Here is a 19,801-nt window from a genome sequence, read left to right on the forward strand (position 1 = left end):
CTAGATTAAACTTGGCTTTATTAGCTTGCATGCTATCGTTTATAAATGTTTGAGTTTTAAGTCATTAAATCAGTCCTCTGGTCATTATTTTAAGAGATGTTGTCATTTATTTGCTCTGTAACAGGTCTGCACCAGCTGTGACGATGATGCCAGTGCCATTGGATTCTGCGTTGAATGTGGGGAGTGGCTCTGTAAAACCTGCATTGAAGCACATCAACGAGTCAAATTCACTAAAGACCATAAAATACGCAAAAAAGAGGAAGTATCTTCTGGTATGTGCTAGGATCTAGTTCATTTGCATGTTCAGTTGCTTATATTTGCTAGGGAGTTGCGATATGACGGTTTTCGTTATGCTAAAACATTCAGCTTTGGTCTAGTGGTCTTCTAGTTTGGATCTTTCATTAACGCTATGGAGTATCTGTTTTGCACATTTAGCAGACTGAATCGTAGTACAGTTGCTATGGAAACAGGCAGAGTTTTGAGTGAGTCGCTTGCTCAGCCTGTACTGTTTTCATTAAAGCTAACCCACTTAGTTTCCCTCATTTTGATTGGCGAGGGGCATATGAGAACATATGGCAGACATATGGGAGAATTGAGGGTAGGGGGAAGAAATAAGCAGGAAAAAATGAATTTGACTTAGGTGGTTCTGTGTTGCAGAATCGGTTGGGACGTCAGGCCAGAGACCTGTCTTCTGTCCGGTGCACAAACAAGAAGCCCTCAAGCTCTTCTGCGAGACATGTGACACTCTAACCTGCAGAGACTGCCAGCTACTTGAACACAAAGAACACAGGTCAGCTAGATCACAGTGTTTACAGTAACCACATACCATCATCATCTTCATAATGATCATCTTCATCTGTATTAAATCATCTGGCACTGTATGAAAGCGTTTTTGAGCAAGAAAATTAAATAAAGAGAGACCTAGAACAAATGCATGGTATTAAAGGAATACATCAGACGACAGTTTATAGCTCCAGAAAAGTCTGATTATATATGCACCATATAAGATAATCTTTACCCTCTCCATCTTTTTTTTTTTTTTTTTTTTTTGTAGGTACCAGTTTCTAGAAGAAGCCTTTCAAAACCAGAAGGGCATCATTGAGGCCTTCATGGCTAAGTTGCAAGACAAAAGAAACTTTGTGGAGTTTTCTGCATCTCAGGTGCAAAACAGGTAGGACTTTATTACCCGTCAGTTTTATCAGATGAAATTCATGGATGTTTTTTTTTCTGTTACAGAAAAGTGCCTGGACATGACTGAATTATTGTTTTATGCACTTTTTATAAGTAATGAATGTAAAAAAAATTGATGTATTTTGCTCCCCTTTTCCCCTTTAGAATTAAAGAAGTTTCTGAGACGCATAAGAAGGTTGAACATGAGATAAAAATAGCAGTCTTTACTCTGATCAATGAGATCAACAAGAAAGGCAAATCTCTACTGCAGCAGTTGGAGGTAAGAATACAGGCATCCAAAAATACTTGATTTCCAATGGCAGCAAGAATGAAATTCCAGTTAAAAGAAGTTTGCATGGACAGCTAAGAAATAACAGACAAAGCATCATGAGCTGCATATCCATTACTTTTCAAATTGCGCAAATTGAAAATATGTCCAGTTGTGTAAGCTGGATCAAACGGCAAAGACTGCTTACAGACCTTTCAAACAACCTTTACAACAAAACAAGGGGAAAAAAACTATTTAAAAGAGAAAATATGTATTAATGTATTAATTTATTATAAATGATGCATGTATTGATCATATGAAATGTGATCCTGAGTCGTCGCAGGTGATGCATTGGAGCTCTAGATGTAGATAATTCTAGATGTAAACAGTGATTTGTCTCAGCTGACCATTTGTGATTGGATCACCTGGGATGCATGTTAATACACCTAGTGCAAACAAATTCATTGTGTTTTTCCAGCAACCATCTTGTGTGAATCTTATCACATGCTATAGATCTTGCGAATTGTTGTGGAGGAATCTTTTACTGATGGTGTGGATTGGAGCAAAACTGCTAGGGTATGAACAAAATGACTTGAGTTTAGAAATGGATGAGGCAAGACACAACATCTTGTTGTATGAACAACAATCAATCTATCGACATCTGAAGGAAAAAGGATGACATGTTCAAGGAAGAGTTTGGACACTGAAGATAGATGGTTTGATGGATGGCTGAAAATGGAAGTGCTGCTTATTAGACACCTATAACACTGTCCTTCAGGGCTCAACCCAATTTAGCCCCAATTGACACATTTTACTCCATTTCACACCACTCTGTGATGAATCGAGTCCTGCAGATGTCACAGTGTGTGATGTTACCTCTTCAGGGAGTCTTCACTGTTCTCATCTCATAACTGATGAAGCCCTTCAAGTGTGGTGAAACTTTAAGCAACCAGCGTCTGTATTTACACCTGATGTTAATTTCCATTTCTGGTGATCCGATCATAAGTGGGCAGCAGAGACAGATGGCTATCTTTCCCTGGTATGAACGTGTCATTTGTGACTGCTTGTGAACAGACTTTGAGGATTGTCTTCTGACTCCAGACATAAGAAACTGCTCACATTTAATTTCCACTAACCTAAGAGCAGAGCGGAACAGTAAGATAACTGACTACTTTACTGCTTTGTTGCAGTGTGGTGGTGTTACAGTGAATACAATTCTCAATGTGTTGTTTTTGTTATAAGCCCCTTTCACACTGCACGTCGGACCCGCAATATTCCCGTAACATTGCCTGGTCGCCTTCTGTGTGAAAGCAACCACGTCCCGGAATTGATTACCGAATCGAACCCGGGTCGGGGACATAGTAACATTGCGGTAATCGATCCGGAACGAGCGCTGTGTGAACAAAAGCCAGATCTAATTCGGTATCGAAGTGATGACGCGCGTTATCGCGCGACTCTTTTACCGGCTGTTTTGAAGGAAGATCAACATTCGCGACGAAAACACATGTGCAAACTGTAATGAAGCAGAGATCAGTTAGTTCCTCACTTTCCGCGCTGACGCAGAGATCGTTTGCTTGCTTCAGTTAAAGTATAACGTGCCAAGCGTTGTCGACTCGTACATTACACGTCACGCGCTGATGTCACGTGTCGTTACGGGATCTTCAGGGGTTGTGTGTGAAAGCACGCACATATACCGGGTCATCACTGGCTGTGTGAAAGTGCCAAATCTAGCGACCAGGGAACAATTACAGGAACACTTTACCGCTGTATTTGCCGGAATGGCAGTGTGAAAGGGGCTTTAGATTGATGGAGTATAAAATTTGCCGTGTGACACATTTGAGTCAGTGTCACATTGCCACATTGTACTTTTCAGCATAAGCCAGTGAACTTGCTGGAAAGTAAAATTTTTACACATTATTTTCATTAAAACAAGATGTAAAAAAAGGTGTTTAAAAATATGAAAACTTGCTTTGGGACTAACTGAAATAAGTTATAAAATTCCCAAAGCAAAAACTGAAACCAAAATCTATTTAAGCTAAATGGAATTAAGTAAAACAAAATCTAATAAAATTACCAAATTGCATTGCTAAAATTTAAAACTAAAATTACATTGAAAACGTATTATAAAATAAAAGCCATTTCTAAAGACTTTAATAAAAATATATATAAAATATTAAAGTAACAATGGTGATTTAGTTGTTTTATCTAGTTTTGTTTTTGTTGTTCACGAAACTGTGATCACAGTTACCCTGCCTCTCTACATCTGATGTTGGCATTAGAAAGTTCCTAATTTTGAGGCCCAGAATTTGTTTAATTTCAGTCATGCATAATACTCTTTTCTTCCCTTATCATTCCCTCCATCACTGTGTAAAGAGTGTGACCAAAGAGAGGAGTATGAAGCTGTTCAGCCAACAGAGGGACATCGGCTGCCTGGCCCAGCAGATCATCCATGTGCTCAACTTCACCAACTGGGCCATCAGCAACGGAAGCAGCACAGCCCTGCTCTACAGCAAGAGACTGGTCAGCACACACGTTTACTTTTCTTTTAGGTTCTGTGTTTGCAAATGTGTCCAACAATAACAGTACTGTTTTTGGAGATGCCACTTACACCATTTCAAACATAACTACTTCATTCTAAAGGATGTTGTTTAAACAGGATCTGGACCTTGCTGACATCAGTTACTTAAATGACAAACAGCATTGCTATTCTTTACATTGTCTTTCCTCATTTGCTTGTTTCTGATTTTGTCAACACTGTAGATCACATACCAGCTGCATTTCATTATGAAGGCCCGTGTGGACCCAGTACCTCAAAGTAATGGAGCAGTCCGCTTCTTCTGCGACCCCACCTTCTGGGCCAAGAATGTGGTTAACCTTGGTACTGACACACACCTAACTAAACTTGAAACCTGTTTTTATAGCACACTGAGAGCAAAAGCCCTTTTACACCAAGTTTAATACACTTTAAAATTAAACTTTGTGTCTGAAATATAATTCTTCAATTATTTTATTTTATTAAAATATATAATTTCAAATATATTATTTATATTATTTAATGTATCTGAAATATCATACTACAGGATTTAATTTAGTTTTTCAGCAGGTTTTAATGTATTGCATTTTGCTTATATACTAAAATTAAACATTTTTATTTGAAATCTCATATTATTGTATTTTTATTTCCAATTTTTTAAAATAAACATTTATTATGAGTAGTATAGGAATATCATACTGCATCATTTTCGGTTTGATATAATAAAATGAAATAGTTTTTCCCCAAATTATAAAAATACATTTTTTTTTTTTACTTTTTCAGAACATAGTGTGCATTTAGACTTGGCGTGAACAGGCGATTATATAATGCATTGATGCCTTCTCTCCTTTTTTGTCCAGGCAATCTGGTAATTGAAAAAGTGCCACATACTGCTCCTCCTCCCCAAATGATGGTCAATCAGCAGATCTCTCCCAGTCACAACCACCCAGGTAAGCACTCAGGACAGATAAACCTGGCCCAGCTGAGGTTGCAGCACATGCAGCAGGCTGCAATCGCTCAAAAGCACCAGCACCAGCACCAACAGCAACAGCAACAACAACAGCAGCATCAGCAACAAATTCAGCAGCAGATGCGCATCGCCTCACAGATGTCCCAGCATCCCAGGCAAGGAGGTCCACCACAGATAACCAGTATACAGCAACCGGTAAGTAAGAGATTAGATCTTTCCTGCTTTTCCACACATGTCTGGTTTATTCTGGACCAGTATAGATGTGCTGTTTAACTAGGAAAGCTTGTAAAGCTGGAAAACCTGGTTGACCAGCTCTGTTTTTCGGTGAAAGTTGATGACCATTAAGGTTTTTCTGGTTAAGCTTCATATTTTTCAGATGAACATTGTTAAACACAAGGAAGATTTAATTTTGAAATAACTGTACAATTTGTTCAGAATGGATGTCAGCAAAATTATTGTCATCTGAAGTGTTTGTTCCTGGCCCGGCTGTCATTTCTTTCTCTGTCTCGCTTTTCAGCCACCTAGGCTCATTAGTATGCAAGCCCTCCAGAGGGGTGGGGTCAATGGCTCCTCCCACATGTATCCACCTCATCATCTGCGCATGGTATCAGCGCAGAACCGCATGTCTTCAGCGCAGCCCCGACTCAACGGGCAACCGTATCCTATGATGCAGCCTCAGTTACAGAGACAGGTCAGTGCAGAGGCTCTAGCAGGTCATATGATTAAAAAAAGAAAAATTAAGATGTCTCTCTTTTCCTTCTCTGTTTTTGATTGTTTTGAAAAGAGAGAATTTTTTATTTTTTATTTATATTATTTATGGTTGCAAAGGGTGGAACATTTCCGGTAATTTTCCAGAAACTTCCAAAATTTCCAAACATTTTGGAAAATTTTCTGCCTCATTGCAACCCTAATTTTATTTTGTCTGAAACATGATGTAAGAAATATCATACTACATTATTTATTGTATTATTACTTTTTTTTTAATTAAGTAATTATTGTGATTAAGGAGAGTGAGCATTTCTGTTATTGACACCAACAAAACATGTGACATTGGCTCCTGTAAGTAACATGACATAAAGCCCAGGATTAGAAATGTAAAAATATGAACAGTGTTAAAATATGAACAGTGTTTACTTTTGAAAAATATTTATTGCATATTAAACAATAGCTTGTCTGTATGTAGAATCTTTATAACAATAATGTAATCATTATACGGGACAGTGATACTGATATTGATCTCATATATGAAAATGTGTAATAGTAATATTTCTATATTTTAAATAGTTTTATTTTAGATTCAATAGTTTTAGTTTAGTTTCGTAGCACTGCTTACTAGGGCTGGGCAATATGTCAAACATTTCTTATCGATAATCGCTTTTAAAAATATAGTGAAATCTGATAATTTCATCTATCTAAGCCCCACCTCCACCACGCTCCGCCCCCGTCGAGATAACATTGCCGACATGCTCCATAAACACACACCAGGTTCAGCTTTGTCTTAATTATTACTTCAAAGATTGGTTTGACTTTTTTTAGTTTGTGCTTAAACTAATAGAAAACATTAGCTTTGCTGTTATTTTGGTGTTGCTAATAATTTCCCCTCTGTTCTTATCAAATTTGTGTTTGAAATGAATTTCATTTTGTGAGAACTGTTGAGAAAAAGAAATAAGCCCCTTTCACACTGCACGTTGGTCCCGGAAAATTGCCGGGTCACCTTCTGTATGAACGCAAAAACATCCTGGGATTGATCCCGGGTCGGGGATGTAGTAACATTGCCGTGTTCAGTCCCAAAACTACCTCTGTGTGAACAAAAGCCACTAATGCAGTAAAGGGTGTGTCGTAGTGATGACGCGTGTTATTGTGCGACTCTTTTACCAGGTGTTTTGAAGGCAGATCAACGTTTGCGACAGATCGTTCACCAGCTTAAGTGAAAGTTAACCTGCACAGCGTTTTCGACTCGTAAATTACACATCACATCCTGATGTCATGTGTCTTTAAGGGACTTTTACGGGTTGTGTGTGAACGCACACACAGATTCCGGGTAATCACTGGCAGTGTGAAAGGGGAAAAAACTAGCGCCCCGGGAACAATTGCTGGGACACATTACCCGTGTATTTTCCGGAATCGCAGTGTGAAAGGGGCTGTAGAACCCCATTTTAAGTTCATAATGGGGAAGTTGGACATTCTGGCGATGATTGTAAGAATGATAAATACATGTTGATGTCATTATAATAATGTCTTGAATAAAATATGCCTATTTTCCGATGTTTCTCTTTCTTTTTGGCATTTTCGCCTGTGTAGACACGTTTCATGATGGTAAGTTCAATTTCCTTATTTATAACAATTAGCTTTGGTTTTAAACTTGTAGTAAATCTATAATGTATTTGATTTTATAGTTTTTTTTTTATATAAACATTATAGTTTTTTTGCAAATGGATTACGAATTTATAGTGCTTTATCTCAGCTTAATTTGACAATTTTATTGTATACACGGTTTAAAAAATCTTTACAAATATTGCACTGAAATTATTGCAGGAATTTGCTTATTTTAATTGTAGCCTACCTTTCATGTTTTTGTTTTTTCATCATCATACATTGTTTAAATAAATATTCAGAAACGCATGCAGTGTTACTTTGTCTTTTTTTCTGTTTAACTTTTATTAAACAGCAGAAAATAAAATAGGCTTATACTCTAAATAAAGATAAATTATATTGGAACGCATCTCCAAAATAATAGCATACACAGATGCACTTTGCCATTACAGTAGTCAGCACTGAACAACAGACAAATAAAATATAAGCGGTTGGAAATTCATTACCTGACTGTTAACATTGTGATACTTACGAGACATCGTCGATATATGATAATATTGTGAAATCGCCCAGCCCTACTGCTTACACATTCTTATTCATACTCAAATTATATTTATAAAGACATTCAGTGTCTTTAATACAGAGGCTTATGGTTTTCTGATGTTGTTTACTTTGTCTTGCCTTTCTTACAGGACTAAAATAAACAACACATTCCACATTAAGAAAAAAGTAAATGTACTTGCTGTATCAAAGAACTTTTGCCATTTTCCAACACCTTTCCCTTTTTTTCCCTCATAGCACTCTAATCCTGGGCATGCTGGGCCCTTCCCTGTGGCGTCGCTACACAACATTAGTGCTGCCAACCCCACCAGTCCTACCAGTGCCAGCATAGCCAATGCCCACATTCACCGTGGCCCCACTAGTCCTGTTGTCGCCCCCATAGAGCTCATACCATCAGTCACCAACCCCGAAAATCTGCCCTGCCTGCCTGACATCCCTCCCATTCAGGTAATGTACCGTTGCATTTCCTTCGACTGACTGTCAGATTAATGTGGAATGATATAGATCTGGCCTGGTAACCCAAAGGTTCTAAGTTCAAACCCCAGAAAGTGTGATCATGAGGACACAAATCTAATAATCGGGTGGAAATGTAATAAAGGACCTAAATGTAATAACATTTGGGCTTAAATGTAATAAACCATTTAAATGTAATAACTTTTGGGCCTAAATGCAATAAAGGTTTTAAACATAATTAGGTTTAAGGCACCCAAGGCAACGAGACTAAGACAATCTCTGTTCTCTGCTATTATTGTTTTTTATATAACAGACGCTTCCTTAACCAAAGCAAAATTAAACAAAGCTGAATTGATTTAGAGCTCGTGTTGCAAAAACAAATTTAGTTTTTGTAATTTTCAGCTTGAAGATGCTGGTTCGAGCACACTGGGTCACATTCTCAGTCGATATATTTCTGCTAGTTCATATCCTGCTGTTGGCCCAACCAATCCCTCACCGGGACCTTCTACACATTCCCCAGGATCGTCAGGTACTTGCTGCGTCAATTTTTATCATGGATTGTTTGGAAAAATTTGCATGCATTTAAATAATGTCATTATAATATTCATGCACATAAGAATTTGGAATGTATAGTATTTATATGTTTAAAATATGCCATATTCATCTTACTCTTGGTAAAATATGGAAAAAACTCCTATCCAACCAACCTGGGGGCCCAAGGCTACACTAGTTGCCTAGCTCAGTGCCTCTGGTTCTGTAAGGCAAAGTCTCCCATCCAACCATATGCACCAACCCCGGAGGCTCAGGCTGCATTAGCCCCAAGACCATTATTAATGCCATATGCTACTTCACCACACAGCCCTACAGTGGGGCTCGAAAGTTTGGGCACCCCTTGCAGAATCTGTGAAAATGTGAATATTTTTAAAAAAATAAGAGAGATCATTCTAAATGCATGTTATTTTTTTATTTAGTACTGTCCTGAGTAAGATATTGTACATTAAAGATGTTTACATTTAGTCCACAAGACAAAACAATTGCTGAAATTATTAAAATAACCCCATTCAAAAGTTTGGGAACCCTTGGTTCATAATACAGTGTGCTGTTACCTGGATGATCCACGACTGTCTTTCTGTTTTGTGATGGTTGTGCAAGAGTCCTTGTTTGTTCTCAGTTAAACTGAGAACTGTTCTTCAGAAAAAATCTTTAAAGGGTTAGTTACCGAAAAATGAAAATTATGTCATTAATAACTCACCCTCATGTCGTTCCAAACCCGTGAGACCTCCGTTTATCTTCGGAACACAGTTTAAGATATTTTAGATTTAGTCTGAGCGCTCAGTCCCTCCATTGAAACTGTTTGTACGGTCTATTGTCCATGTCCAGAAAGGTAAGAAAAACATCATCAAAGTAGTCCATGTGACATCAGAGGGTCAGTTAGAATTTTTTGAAGCATCGAAAATAGCAAAACTACGCCTTTTATTCAGCATTGTCTTCTCTTCCGTGTCTGTTGTGAGAGAGAGTTCATAGACACAGAAAAGAAAAACACCAGGGCTCTGTTTTAATCATTCTTGGGGACTTTAATAAAGCCAATCTCTCCCGTGAACTGCCAAAATACAGACAGCATGTTACATGTCCCACCAGAGACAGTAATATACTGGATCACTGTTATACCACAAAGGATGCATATCACTCTGTACCACGAGCAGCTTTGGGACGTTCTGATCACTGTCTGATCCATCTTATACGGTCCTACAAGCAAAAACTTAAATCTGCTAAACCTGTAGTAAGGACTGTGAAGAGATGGACCAGCGAAACAGAGCAGGATTTACAACCTTGTTTTGACCTCACTGATTGGAGTGTTTTTGAAGCTGCTACCACCGATCTGGATGAACTCACAGAGACTGTAACATCCTATATTAGTTTCTGTGAGGATATATGCATTCCTACCAGGACTTATTTAACATTCAACAATGATAAGCCATGGTTTACAGTAAAACTCAGACATCTTCGTCAGGCCAAAGAGGATGCCTACAGAAATGGGGACAGAGTCTTGTACAATCAGGCCAGGAATACACTGAACAAAGAGGTTAGAGCGGCTAAAAAGACCTACACTAAAAAGTTGGAAGACGAGTTTACTTCAAACGACTCAACTTCAGTGTGGAGAAGACTGAGAGCCATCACAAACTACAAGACACCATCCCCTTGCACTGAGGCTAATCAACGACTTGCTAACGACCTGAATGAGTTTTATTGTAGATTTGAAACCCCCAACACCCATTCTGACAATCTCTTTACACAACCATTAACACCTCCTGCAATCCCCCTCTCCATACCTCCTGCTCTTCAAATCTGTGAAGATGATGTGTGCCAGGTCTTCAAGAAGAACAAAAGAAGAAAAGCACCAGGCCCAGACGGCGTTACACCAGCCAGTCTGAAAATCTGTGCTGACCAGCTGGCCCCCATCTTTTCACAGATCTTCAACAGATCCCTGTTGTTGTGTGAAGTGCCTTCCTGCTTCAAACGCTCCACCATAATCCCCATTCCAAAGAAACCCAAGATAACAGGACTTAACGACTTCAGACCTGTGGCTCTAACGTCTGTCGTCATGAAGTCATTTGAAAAACTGGTTCTGGCTTATCTGAAGGACATCACTGGACCCTTACTGGACCCCCTGCAGTTTGCGTACCGGAGCAAACAGGTCAGTGGATGATGCAGTCAACATGGGATTGCACTTCATCCTGCAACATCTGGACAAAAAGGGACTTATGTGAGGATCCTGTTTTGTGGACTTTAGTTCGGCTTTCAACACCACCATCCCAACAACCCTCCAGACCAAACTGCAAACTGACCCAGCTCTCTGTTCCTAGCTCTATCTGTCAGTGGATCACCAGCTTTCTGACTGATAGGCAACAGTTAGTGAGACTGGGGAAATTCAGGTCAAACAGGTGCTCCACCAACACTGGTGCCCCTCAGGGATGTGTTCTCTCCCCACTGCTCTTCTCCCTGTACACCAACGACTGCACCTCTAAAGACCCCTCTGTCAAGCTCCGGAAGTTTGCAGATGACACTACAGTCATCGGCCTCATCCAGGACGGTGATGAGTCTGCTTACAGACAAGAGGTTGAGCAGCTGGCTGTCTGGTGCAGTCTTAACAACCTGGAGCTGAACACGCTTTAAACAGTGGAGATGATTGTGGACTTTAGGAGAAACCCCAATGCACTTTCCCCACTCACCATCATGAACCGCACTGTGGCTGCAGTGGAGTCATTCAGATTCCTGGGAACCACCATCTCTCAGGACCTGAAGTGGGACAATCACATTGACTCTAAAAAGGCCCAACTAAGGTTTTACTTCCTTCGCCAGCTGAGGAAGTTTAACCTGCCACAGGAGCTGCTGAAACGGTTCTACTCAGCCGTCATTGAATCTGTACTGTTTACTTCAATAACTGTCTGGTTTGGTTCAGCAACAAAATCAGACATCAGAAGACTACAGAGAACTGTTCGGAATGCCGAAAGGACTATTGGTTCTCCTCTGCCCACCCTTCAAGAACTGTATACATCCAGAGTGAAGAAAAGGGCTCAGAAAAGAACTGAACTTCCCATCACTACTGGTGATCTGAAAACCGATGCAACCGGTTCTTGACTGGAGAACGAGTCAGTCTATTGTTTGTTATCTGGCTTGGCTCGGTGTTCATCTTCAGTTCTCTCTTCACAGCAGTTCAGTCAGTGTACTGTTTGATTAAATGACTCTGGGATATTGGTTTGTTTTAATTCAGAGGGAGTGTCAGCCACATTAAAAAAAAGTTAACAGCTAAAGTCATTTGTGGATTAATGCTTTTTGGAGACGAGAACCGTTTCAAACAATTCTAAGAAAATGATTCAAAGAAGATCCGGTTACATCAAATGATTCGTTCACGAACCGGATATCGTATAAGTCGTAGTTTTTGCTATTTTTGTACCAAAATGTATTTTCGATGCTTCAAAAAATTCTAACCGACCCTCTGATGTCACATGGACTACTTTGAAGATGTTTTTATTACCTTTCTAACCATGGACAGAAGACCGTGCACAGTTTCAATGGAGGGGACTGAGAGCTCTCGGACTAAATCTAAAATATCTTAAACTGTGTTCCTAAGATGAAAGGAGGTCTTACGGGTTTGGAATGACGTGAGGGTGAGTTATTAATGACATAATTTTCATTTTTCGATGAACTAATCCTTTAAGGTCCTGCAGATTCTTCAGTTTTCCAGCATCTTTGCATATTTGAACCCTTTCCAGCAGTGATTGTATGATTTTGAGATACATCTTTTCACACTGAGGACAATCGAGGCACTCAAACACAACTATTAAAAAAGGTTCAAACGTTCACTGATACTCCAGAAGGAAACAAGATGTGAAAACTTTTGAACACAATGAAGATGGACAAATTTTTCTTATTTTGTTGAAATAATTTTTTTTTTCATTTAGTTTTGCCCTTCATAAGCAACAGAATATACTTGTATGTTTCCCAGAACACAAATTAAGTACAATTTATCTTGATCTTCAAATTCCAGAAGTTTTCACCCCAGTCATGGATCATCCAGACAACCACACACAGTATTAAGGACCAAGGGTTACCAAACTTTTGAGTGGGGTTATTTTAATAATTTTAGCAATTGTTTTGTCTTGTGGACTAAATGTAAACATCTTTTATGTGCAATATCTTACTCAGGATGGTACTAAATAAAAAATAACATGGATTTAGTTTATGAAAATTCACAGATTCTGCAAGGGGTGCCCAAACTTTCAAGCCCCACTGTATCTCACCAACAACTCCAGCTTGCATATTCATTCATTGCTGTGCACCAGTGTTACGATAACAAAATTATCAAAAAACTAATTTTGGTAATTGAAATAAAAAAACAATTAATGGTTGAAAAGTTTTGCTTGCCTGGTCTGAACCTGAGCTTGTGTTCCCCCCCTCCCCCTGTCAGTCAAGCTCATCAGGAAAGTGAGTGAAACACAAACACACATTTATATCAAATAATACATCATTAATAGCAGTTCACTTCTGCGATTCAGTATGATTGGATTCACATTAGCAGCAAACCGTACCAGAGTTCACATGAACCGTACCCCAGACCACCCATTTAAAGTGGACTTGGGTACGGTTTGCGGGTGCACACCTGAGTTCGGAAGACAGCGTTCACATTATCCAGACAAACCGAACTCTGAAGTCAGTCGAACACTGGTGCACACCAATAGTGCTAGTGTGAAAGGACCCTAATTGTGGACCCTAACTCTTGGAAATTGACAAAAATATGCATTATTAAAACTTAGGCTTTTTAGATGTATTTTTTTTTCCTCAGCTATAACAATGACTGTTATCGTGTAAATTTTCTAAAAGATTTAATTCTTTTAACGCTTTCCATGACTCCTCTTCTCTAGGTTTATCTAATTCTCACACTCCAGCTCGTCCATCCAGCACGTCAAGCACTGGCAGCAGGGGCAGGTCAGCATTTGCATTTTTTTACCTTAGTCATTTAAAGTATAAAAAAAATAAAGTAATTTGTTTCTGTTCTTTGATATTAATACTTGCATTAATATCAGCAGTTGTTGATTATAGCTTAGAAACTATGTATCTTTAAAAAAGAGACATTTGAATAAAAAATAGTTATTTGTGTCTTCTGTTTTTGCTTATGTGTGTGGGTTCAGTTGTGGGTCAGCTGGTAGACCTGGGACGGGGAACACTGCAGTGGACCAGGTGAAGGTCAAACAGGAACCGGGAGTTGAGGAAGAATGTAGCTATTCTGGAGCAAACGTCAAAACGGAGCGCTGTAAAGATGGCAGACGGAGTGCTTGCATGGTATTTATCTTCAACTTAGTTTCTTTTTGGGTCTAAGAGATACAGTTTGTTTCTTGTTATACGATGTCTTACTGTTGTTGTTCTTCTTCCTCAAACCAGATGAGCAGCCCAGAAGGAAGCCTAACTCCCCCTCTTCCTGTCCTTGGCTCGGTGTCAACCGGTTCAGTCCAGGACATTTTAAGAACACTTGGTGAAAATGTTAAATCAGAACAACAGAGCAATCAGCGCTCATCCTGTACAAAGCCAAACTCCAGCGCACCTCTAACCAATGGGACCACCGCGTCAAATGGTAGTCAGCAGGGGAGCACCGCTAACGCCAACAGCCAGACCACTGTGGGAAAGGAAGACGACCCGAACGAGGACTGGTGTGCCGTTTGTCAGAATGGAGGAGAACTACTGTGCTGTGATCGCTGTCCTAAAGTCTTCCACATGACCTGCCATATCCCAACACTCAAATCTTCTCCCAGGTGAAGAATGTGGCTTTATTTATCCAGAGAATGCAACACACTTAATTCAGCATTAATGCTGTTTTTGTGTAGTACGTCTGGGCTGGTAACTGAAAGTTTATGGGTTTGAACCCTACAAGGTGCAATCGGTGGACTATTAGCAGTTGAAAGCTGAAATAATAATAAAACAATAGAATGCGCTAGTGTTAGACATTTTTATAATAAATAAACCGAAAACAAGTAGATTGAATAAAAGAAGAATAGAAAATGCATTGATATTATACTACTGCGCCCACAGGGGATTGTTGACTCTAAAAAGGCATGGTGGTATAATATCAATGTTAAATTATATTGTTAATTATTCTTTTTTTTCACAGCTTGTTAGACCTTGCACTAATATTTATCTCTGGTAAACAAATTGAGCAGAGAGATAAATAACTGACCAATTTGTTTAGCCAGTCATTACAGAGAGGAACTTTACATATTGTGGTCATAAAAGTTCAGTAGCGTAACAGCTTGTAGGTCAGGGAGAGGGTTCTGTTTATGGTTCCAGAAATTTGACTAATATTAGTAAATGGACGTCAGGGTAAAAACAAACATTTATGAATGTTTTAAGGCTTTAATACATTTTTGTGTGTTAAATGATGTTATACCCTTATTCTGCTGCAGTGGAGATTGGATGTGCACCTTCTGCAGAAGTCTAGCAAATCCAGAGATGGAATACAACTGTGATGACGATCCACCAAGTAACAAGGACAAGAGTGAGACGGCAATGAGTCCAGAGGACCAGCGAGTGAGTCACACTGAGAAACAAACGCATAACAATCATATTCAGAAAATGAGTGAACTATGGGGAGCACATAGTACTTTAGCCCTAATTAGAAGACTGGCAAAGTAAGATTGCTTCATGAGGACAGTTAATTTATCCCAAAACGTCATACCAGACACTCTATAATGTAATATAAATTATGCACAGTATATTATTTGACAAACCGTAATGATGATGCTAAAAATGTAAACTTTAGTGACCCATCAATCATATATGGTCAACAAATCTTGTCCACCAGAGTTCCTCATTAATATACATTTCAAGTTTTTGCACAACTGCAGATTGTTAATGTTTCTTCTTCTCTCCTCTTCCTGTATTTTTAGCGTTGTGAGCGCTTGCTGCTGCACGTGTTTTGTCATGAGCTCAGTACAGAGTTTCAAGAGCCTGTTCCTACATCGGTGAGTTTCCATCAAGCCCACAATATCCTCATTTCCCATAAATGCAGACGTTTCTGATAAAGTGTTCTTAAAGGGCAAAGCTCAGATGTGTAATTGGACCATTTCTCAGTACCACTGGTATTATTTAATTGCTGCCTCTCTGCTAGGTCATTATCACTACTGCAATAAAGCTTCTAAAACAGCAACATCGCTCACATGTAGATCTGTAGTGACTCCAGTCATCTGTTTTCAAACATGGATTGAGCCTCTGGGCCATTTCCTGCTGTTATTTGTCATAGCAGGATTATGATTCTTGTGTAATTACATTATTGAGTGAATGCAATAATGCATCAGGCTGACAGGTAATAACAGTGATTTTGTATTTTCATTGGATTTGGTCTTATATACCCCCTGATTTTACTCACTTTTTTTTCATGACTACTTGAGTCTGTGGCTCTGTTTTAAAACCTAGTGAGCTGTACTGCTGTCTACATGGGGATTTCCAGCAAGCGATGTCATTGTTGTCAGATTTTGTTCCTGATATGAAATGTTGTTTACATTTCACACTGACATACAAACAGCTTGGTCTTTCTTCAGTCAGTTTTTCATGTAACATTTTTATTTTAGCTTCACTTTAATGAATGAATATGATTTTAATGGTTTTAGTATTAACTAACTACACTGGAGCAGAGAAAACCGAGCTTTAATACTGTTAAATAGTATTAATAGTTGTACTTTTTCCATTTAAGATGCACACATAATACCTCATGTTGAGTTGAAGGGTTTGGAAGAGATCCCCATGTTCAACATTATAGTTTTAATGCTGAAGCCTTGATTTCTCTTCAGGTACCCAATTACTATAAAATAATAAAGCATCCTATGGATTTGACCCTGGTAAAGCGGAAACTGCAGCGAAAACATCCTCTGCATTACAAGAGCCCTAAAGAGTTTGTGTCCGACGTGCGCCTGGTCTTTAGCAATTGTGCCAAATATAATGAGGTGAGTTCGGGGCATGTGTTTAACCTGTGTGGGGGTGCATGTAAGAAACACGTTTTTAGAGAGTATGAAATGCACTAAAGCAGCACAGCATGAGAACATGTGATGGATTTGCATGAGTTTACTGCCTCTTATGGTCACCAGTACTAACTATCTAAAGAATGGTTTCAGTCAAGCTGAGCATTAATCAGCGGCTGGATGTTGAGCTTGTGTTTGTCACAGGGCTAACACACTTTGTGGTGTTTCACGCCATTGAAGGGATGTTTATTTTAATGTTGCACAGTGTTTCGGTATGATACATTTGATTATTGTTCAGTATTGTTATTTGAACAATAAAGACGACAATCAAATGCATGATATGAATGCCAGTTTTCGCAGTCATTCACGGTTTCTGACATTCATTCAAGACCCCATGAAGCAAACTCCAATAGTTTGTATTTCCTGTTAATAATGGAAGTTTGGGCGGGTCTTGATTTTTTTTTCTTTTTTCTTTTATTTATTTATTTATTTATTTATTTATTTTTATTAATTAATTTATTGTTTAACGGCCAACATGCTTTAAATTGCAAGTTTTGCTAGACTTAATGAGGAACATTCTCATTCTAAAGAATACATTGAATTTCTCAGCTTTTTGTACTAGCATAGTATTAGTAACTTTAAAGTAAACACACCTGTAGTAAAACCGTCATTTTGATTTCATAGGGTCTTTTGGAGTCTGTATGTAAAGTCTACATGTTTAGTGAGTGTGAAACTGTAAAATACAACTAAATGGCTCTGATGCATTCAAACTTGCATCCCATGTACACAACTTATTACATTTCAGGTTTATACATCATGGAAGCTATTATTTTAGTATTGAGGTACTAAGATAGTTTTTATTAATATTTTTATATTTTCCATTTTCATTGTAATTTTTGGTAGTTTTTGTAAGAAAAATGGTTTTAGTTTCAGTTTGTCAACTAGTCTGTAATAACCCTGCCAAGTTACGTTTTTGATATCATTTTTACAATTTAGTTGATTATGAAAGTTTTAAGTGTTTATTGACAGCAAATCTCAGTCATGCCATTAGACATCAGCGACAGCTGGCTTTTTAAAGAGAGTGGCAATGCTTTAATCAAATATGCAATTATTACACTGAATGTTATAGAGAATTTTCAGCTTCTTTTTTACCAAAGGATGAGTACGTCCATTTTAGGTCGTTTCAGTGGATGGATTTGTTTTGTTTGGGAATTCATCACAGTGGCCACATTATGCTTGAAATTCACAAATAGGGTGTTAGTTGGTAGAAACGGTAGAAACATTCATGTTATGAACTGTTGCACTGCTATTGTGATGATTTCTAGGATTACTGAAATGTTATTTCTGTCCTTAAGATAACTGTAAAATGTGGTAGATATTTTACCATCTTCACAAAACTTCATGATTGTGGCATTCATGTCAAAGAAGCACGTTATTATGAGCTATTTCTAATTTTTCCATTTAATTTATCTGTTGCATTTTGTTTGTTTGTCATCATTACTGGCACAGTTTCGTATTTCTATTTCCCCCCCCATATTTTAAAGGCAAATCCCCTTCTAGTTTGAATTCTTGGTGAATAATATAGAGGCCGTTTTCTTATCCCTTCTAACTGAAAGGCATTTATTATGAGCAAACCGAAAATTGTGCTCCTTGGACATTTTTAAATCCAGATGAGGCTGTGACCTCACTGTGTGGATGGTATAAAATCTTTCTTCCCCCCCTTTTTCTTTTGAATTTTTTTTTTTTTTTTTTTTTTGGTGTCGTGCCCTTTTTAGATGTCACGAATAATCCAGGTTTATGATGAGGAGAAAGAGAGTAATGTTCAGGTAAGATGTTTCGTACACCACACCGATGGGTTCAGCAGTGCTGGCACCCAAAGCATCTAAAATGGGAGTTTTAACTCTTTCTGTGCTTCTCTCCTCTTCCTCATCCTCCTCACCCGTTCATCCCTGGGCCTGCATTTCACCTGCTCTCCCCTCGCCCTTCCTCACATTTCCACACTCTTTCCCCTCTCCTCCCTCTCCTAGGCCGACTCGGAAGTGGCAGAGGCCGGCAAAGCCGTGAGTCTGCATTTCGAAGAGAAACTGCTTGAGATTTTTCCCGAACAGACGTTCCCAGTAGTCGTGGAGAAGGAGATGCGAGCGGAGGCCGATAAGGATTCGGAGGACTCTGATGATGACGTCGTACAACCGAAACGCAAACGCTTAAAAGTGGACACCGAGAAGCTGTTGCACTTCAAGTGAAGAAAATGAGGAAACATCTGCGAGAAATAAACGGTCTTCCTCTCAAGCTCAGTCTTATTTTGCCTTCTGAAGGGTGGAATAATGCTGGAACTGATGCGAGTCAAATACTTTTTTTTTCATGTTCTCCCAAACACTGACGATCCATTGTACATACAGCGTGAGAACTTTAAAACATGCATCGTGGACACTCGGAGGATCGATAACTGAATCGTTGGGTGTGGATAAAGACACTTGTACAGATTTAAATAGTCTTGTTTTAGTCTGATTTAGTAAATAACATGTTTTTCTTTTTCTTTCTTTCTTAAACTATGAGTAATTATTATATTTGTAAATCTATTGTGAATTATACTTTATAAATCATACTCATCTCCCTTCTGTTGTATGATAAAGTTGATCATATATGGCCCACCTGCTTCCTTTGCATGTGTATTTTCTTATTCCTACAGTTTAAATCCCTTCAGTAGATGAAAACTTGATCTTTATTTTCAATAAAACGGTGACTTCTGGATTGTTGGAAAGTTTAATCGCAGACCCTTCAACTCAAAAGATGCATAGTAAATGCACAACAAAAGCTAATACAAAAGTATTCTCAACAAGCATTGTTTATTTCTTTCCAATTATATATAAACGACAGTATTGCCATTGTTACATTTAGAATGGTTACAGCCTTGGATGTTTGAGTAAATGTTGAACTGTATTAAACTCTTCATTTGTATATTCCAATAATTTGAAATCCATTAAGTTCAAAATGTAAACATTTCAAGACGCAGTATTATACAATTT

General features: G+C 38.5%; 3 protein-coding genes across 12 annotated transcripts in view; all 3 read left to right on the plus strand.

Moving 5' to 3' along the window:
- LOC127963298 (E3 ubiquitin-protein ligase TRIM33) overlaps nucleotides 1-19,526 on the plus strand; it is a 27,259-nt gene extending 7,733 nt beyond the window's left edge. Inside the window, exons 3-21 of one of the 4 annotated variants that reach the window (XM_052563123.1) lie at nucleotides 125-272; nucleotides 658-790; nucleotides 1,055-1,171; nucleotides 1,336-1,450; nucleotides 3,812-3,958; nucleotides 4,199-4,316; nucleotides 4,832-5,136; nucleotides 5,459-5,632; nucleotides 7,243-7,257; nucleotides 8,053-8,262; nucleotides 8,671-8,797; nucleotides 13,692-13,755; nucleotides 13,959-14,109; nucleotides 14,209-14,576; nucleotides 15,225-15,348; nucleotides 15,708-15,782; nucleotides 16,608-16,760; nucleotides 18,551-18,601; nucleotides 18,803-19,526. In XM_052563123.1, the coding sequence (XP_052419083.1) occupies nucleotides 125-272; nucleotides 658-790; nucleotides 1,055-1,171; nucleotides 1,336-1,450; nucleotides 3,812-3,958; nucleotides 4,199-4,316; nucleotides 4,832-5,136; nucleotides 5,459-5,632; nucleotides 7,243-7,257; nucleotides 8,053-8,262; nucleotides 8,671-8,797; nucleotides 13,692-13,755; nucleotides 13,959-14,109; nucleotides 14,209-14,576; nucleotides 15,225-15,348; nucleotides 15,708-15,782; nucleotides 16,608-16,760; nucleotides 18,551-18,601; nucleotides 18,803-19,018 (2,811 nt within the window). In that variant the 3' untranslated portion in view covers nucleotides 19,019-19,526. The remainder of the gene's footprint in view (nucleotides 1-124; nucleotides 273-657; nucleotides 791-1,054; nucleotides 1,172-1,335; nucleotides 1,451-3,811; nucleotides 3,959-4,198; nucleotides 4,317-4,831; nucleotides 5,137-5,458; nucleotides 5,633-7,242; nucleotides 7,258-8,052; nucleotides 8,263-8,670; nucleotides 8,798-13,691; nucleotides 13,756-13,958; nucleotides 14,110-14,208; nucleotides 14,577-15,224; nucleotides 15,349-15,707; nucleotides 15,783-16,607; nucleotides 16,761-18,550; nucleotides 18,602-18,802) is intronic. The other 3 variants (XM_052563125.1, XM_052563124.1, XM_052563126.1) reach the window with 3 other exon arrangements.
- LOC127963306 (mitogen-activated protein kinase 13) overlaps nucleotides 1-19,801 on the plus strand; it is a 259,971-nt gene that overhangs the window by 206,717 nt on the left and 33,453 nt on the right. The gene's annotated exons all lie outside the window — the stretch shown is intronic.
- LOC127963297 (bromodomain and PHD finger-containing protein 3) overlaps nucleotides 1-19,801 on the plus strand; it is a 234,857-nt gene that overhangs the window by 192,713 nt on the left and 22,343 nt on the right. The gene's annotated exons all lie outside the window — the stretch shown is intronic.

The sequence above is a fragment of the Carassius gibelio genome, chromosome B8 (genome assembly GCF_023724105.1).
Source record: "Carassius gibelio isolate Cgi1373 ecotype wild population from Czech Republic chromosome B8, carGib1.2-hapl.c, whole genome shotgun sequence".
NCBI lineage: Eukaryota > Metazoa > Chordata > Actinopteri > Cypriniformes > Cyprinidae > Carassius > Carassius gibelio.